General features: G+C 47.3%; 1 protein-coding gene across 1 annotated transcript; it reads left to right on the plus strand.

Moving 5' to 3' along the window:
• Nucleotides 1443-4031, plus strand: LOC8079106. Its single transcript, XM_002449819.2, has one exon. The coding sequence runs from the start codon at nucleotides 1494-1496 to the stop codon at nucleotides 3705-3707; it is 2214 nt and encodes a 737-aa protein (XP_002449864.1). The 5' UTR covers nucleotides 1443-1493; the 3' UTR covers nucleotides 3708-4031.

Genomic DNA, 4611 nt, shown 5'->3' on the forward strand with positions numbered 1-4611 from the left:
ATGCTGTCCCGCGGGCCCCGATTGTCAGCGAAACAGAGAGAGAAAAGGAGAAGGCGTGCTGCGGGCCTGAGCTGGGCTGTGCGCGTGCTGGGCCTGGGAGCGGGAGTGGGCCGAGTGAGGGGAGAGGAAAGGGAAGGGGAAAGGGGTACTGGGCCGCGGGGTGTCGGGCTGGAGCCTTTTCTTTTTTTTTATTCCTTCCTTTTCCATTTTATTTTATTTTCTGTTTTCTTTTCCTAAAACCTTTTCCAACTAGAGTTTTGTGTGCCAAAATAAATTCTCATAAAAAAAACAACAAGCATAGAATAAAATGTGCTCCAACATGAATGCAACAACATGTTTCTAAAACTTATGATAAATTTTATTTTCCACAAAATTATTTAAGTGCTAAATTTAAATGCTCTCAAAAATACTTAATTAATTCAAATTAAATCCTATTAATTGAAATTCAAATTTTGGGTGTTACATATAGGGATATATAATTTGAACAGATATTTAGGGCTTGTTTGGATGTAGTCGGATTCACATCAATCCACATGTGTTGGGGTGAGTTGGAGTGTAACTTGAACTAAATTTTACTCCAATCCACATCAACACATGTGGATTGAGGTGAATACGACAACATCCAAATAAGGCCTTAAGTGTAACCCCACAAGCCTTGAAGCCTATATGGCTAAAGTACTATAAATAGTGTCGTCGTGCATAGGTTGAAGGAGGACGTGGCCTGTCAACACGCCATGGCACAACACAATTCGGACATTTATGCCTATTCGTGCCATGCCCCATTCTGCTAGCGCCATGCCACCCATCTGACCATCTACACGGTTGCAGGCATTTAACTATGGTCGTGTTTGATTTAATTACTGAAAAGTGTTTCTCCTGCAAAAAAGCAGAACAGCAACCAAACGGCTAGAATCAGAAGCTGCTTTTTCACAAGTAGCTTCTTTCACGTAGTACTATTTTCGCAACACATTGGAACCTGCTTTTGTCTCGCAGCATTTTGTATTTTTCAAATGGGTGAAAATAGAGAGACGTTGAAGGGTATATATATATATATATATATATATATATATATATATATATATATATATATATATATATATATATATATATGTTTTATAGTTGATTTAACCAAATAGCTTGCAACCTTTTTACAACGCACAGCTCACATCATTTTTTTTCCTGGCTCACATCTGAACCAAACATCTGATTTCAAGATAAATTATTGGTTTGTCGCATGGTACTGGGACGAGGGGTATGCATCAATTCTCAAATCATGGTTCCTGAACACAATGCCGTGTCTCGGTAAGTAGTGCTACAATCATGATGATTAACTATATATATATATATATATATATATATATATATGAGAGAGAGAGAGAGAGAGAGAGGTTGGTATATATATAGGCAGCAGGAGAATGGGCAGATATAGAGGTCGAGGAGCAAGAGAGACGTACGGTGAAAACAGCACCACCGTACCGCATGCATATGCATCCATGGCTTTCATCAGTGCAGTGCATTGGTGGCAGGAGTGGCAGATGCGCGTTCTGGTGCTCGGCAGCCTCTTCGTCTACTTGAGCCTCTACTTTGCCGACACGGTGCGCAAATCCCCTAGCCTGGGCAAGTTGAGGTTCCTGGTGTGGCTGGCATACGTCGGCGGGGATGCCCTGGCGATCTATTCCCTGGCTACTCTGTTCAACCGGCAGCGGCAGCGCACGGCGTGTGGGAGCCGAGGCAGCAGCGACCTGGAGGTGATCTGGGCCCCAGTCCTGCTCATCCACCTCGGCGGTCAGCCGACGATGACTGCCTACAGCCTGGAGGACAACGAGCTGTGGAAGCGGCACGCCATGACCCTGGTCTCCCAGGTCTCGGTTGCCCTCTACGTCTTCTGCAACTGGTGGTCCGGCGAGCGGCAGCTGCTGAACGCCGCCGTGCTGCTCTTCGTCGTCGGCATCGTCAAGTTCAGCTACAAGCCTTGGGCCCTCAAGCGTGCTAGCTTCACCAGCATGCTGGCCTCCTCGGCTGTGTCGTTAGCGCGTGACAAGAGGAGGGAGAGTCTCATTGGTATGCTGTGGAGGCTCTTCACTACCTATTTTGTGGACCTGAATCCATATTTCCTGGACAGCATTCCTCCTGTCATTCGGGTTGGGCGCAAGCGCAAGACCACAAGACACACGGCGCAAGCACCAGGCGAAATAAAGGTCGAACAGATGGAAGGAGAAATCTTAGAAGATGGCCAAGAAGCTCAAGAAATTGATGTACAAGGGGAGGTCACCACTCTTGGAGGATTCGTAGCACTAGCAAGGCGGTGCTACAAGGAGACACGGAACAGGACCAGCTTCACGGAGGGACTTGTGTTCGCACCAGTGTCCTTGCTTTACAAGATGTTTGTGGACCTGTCAGATCCATACACTAATCGGCTTAAGGAGCTCAAGTTTTTCCTTGGGTTCAGGGCCAGCGACTCATACAAGATGATCCAGCAGTGCCTCTTCAACACATTTGTGATCGTCTACACAAGGAGGCGGGTAACCCTCACTTTACTTGGCGCCTTCCTGCAGGCGTCGCTCCCGTTCCTGACGCTGACTTCGGTGGTCATCTTCCTCAAGAGCCACAAGGGTGGCTACGACGTGAACGATGTCTGGGTTACCTACATCCTCTTTGGTGTCACTGCTCTGCACGAGTTTTTACCCTTCGTGCCTCACTTTCACGCCACATGGCACGAGGTGGTTTTCCAGGTCAGCCTCTTGTCATTCTGTTGTCGCCAGGAGAAGCCCACCAAGCTAATGCGGCTAGCTGCCATTGGCATGCAAAAGGAGAACGTCAACAAGCACTGGTACGTCAAACAGAAACCTGAAGCCAGAAGGATCACTGAGCTTGTGCGCCAGCACGTCAAGGATGGGTGGCAAAGTTACATTAAAGGACCAATATCATACAGGAGGTTCAATAATCTCAGGGGCCAGTGGGCACTCGAGAGGCACAAGAAGGAGCAGCAGCTGACCCGAGGCAGCAGCAATGGCGGCGTGGATTGGAGTGTCTTAGAGTCGAGCTTGAGGATGCCGTTCGACGAAAGCGTGCTCATCTGGCATGTGGCCACGGATCTCTGCTACTACAAGACTCTAGATCAAGATCAGGAGGCCCCCCAAAACACCGGAGACTACTTGGGAGAGACTACTCAAGACACGGTTTATTTGGCAAGGGTGATATCCGAGTACATGGCCTACCTGCTCTTCATCCGTTCTGAGATGCTGCTGCCTGGTGCCAGGGCAGGTCTCTTCAACCTTGTCAGCGACGACATCACGGCCATGTTGTCGAATGACAAGGCAGCGAGGAGGCAGCGGCGGCGAGGCTTGGAGGCGACTGCTCGCCGGGTTGTTAGACTCATGTGGTCGCCCGACCCGGACGAAATTTTTGAGGTGAGCGACCTGGTTTTGCAAATGAAAAACATCACTGACCAGCTCGAGAACCTTGGTAACGAGAGATGGAAGGTGGTCTTGGGTGTGTGGGTGGAGATGCTCTGCTTTTCCGCCGCCCGGTGCTCAGGCTACCTGCACGCCAGGAGCCTGGGTGATGGTGGGGAGTTCCTCTCCTACATCTGGCTGCTTTGGTCAGCCATGGGGATGGAGACATTGGCCGATAAGATCAGCAAGCCCGAGCCTCCGGGGGAAGACGAAGTAAAACAAGAAGAACAAGAAGAACAAGGAAATAATTAGACCACACAACTGTGGACATTCCTTGGTAATTGCGAAAAATCTGACAGTGTCATATTCCTGGATTGCTTTGTTCATTTTATTTCCTTGCATTCCTTTGAATTGTACTTGGTGTGCTGATTGAGTCTATGCCTTTTCATTTGTTCATGCCTTCATGATGAGTGTAGTGTGTGCCGCCCTTGTAAGTGTGTTGGAATAATAATCTGGTAGCGTTCAGTACGTGTGCTAGCACACACGGCTCCAGCTGTCCAGGACATGTATTTGGTTTGCTTGTTTGATGTTACAATTACATGAGTTGTCGTCGATGCTGAATTGTATTGTAAGTGTGAATCTCATCTTCTGTGCATTACTCTTTCATGTCATAATAACTACCCTTGTGCTGCCGTGCTGGGTTTGTCGTGAGCTAGATCTTGTGATTGTGGTTTCAGCCCGGTTAACCATGCCATGTAGCTAGGGTGTTGCCTCATCCCACCCCCCCCCCCCCCCCCAATCAGGCCGTCGATTTGTGGCTAATGTTGCAATCTCATGTCTAGTTATGCGAAATAGCTCTTCGAGATTTCAAAGAATGTTGCGAGTATCACACAAACTTACATAATATCAAGAATCAATGGACACAACTTGTATAAATCCCTAGTTGACGATGATGAGCCAATTGCGATTATATATTAGGATTTTAGTGATCACAAATTCCATAAATACAACTAAAAAGTAGTGGAAAAGTACTCTCACAACCCTACTTAACCCTTAAGGACTCTCTGATTCTTGCCTTATACAAGAATCTAGCTCCTAATAGAACTATCTAATCTAATCATCTTGAGCACTCCTAATCGCTCCTTATGAGCTTTGGATTAAACCTTTGTGCTGTCTTGGTTGATGCCTATAGCCTCCAATTCATTGTTTATATAGT

Source organism: Sorghum bicolor, chromosome 5 (assembly GCF_000003195.3).
Source record: "Sorghum bicolor cultivar BTx623 chromosome 5, Sorghum_bicolor_NCBIv3, whole genome shotgun sequence".
NCBI lineage: Eukaryota > Viridiplantae > Streptophyta > Magnoliopsida > Poales > Poaceae > Sorghum > Sorghum bicolor.

What these genes read in the sequence shown, in the direction of transcription:
- LOC8079106 (XM_002449819.2), top strand. Translation starts at nt 1,494, where the DNA reads ATGGCTTTCATCAGTGCAGTGCATTGGTGGCAGGAGTGGCAGATGCGC.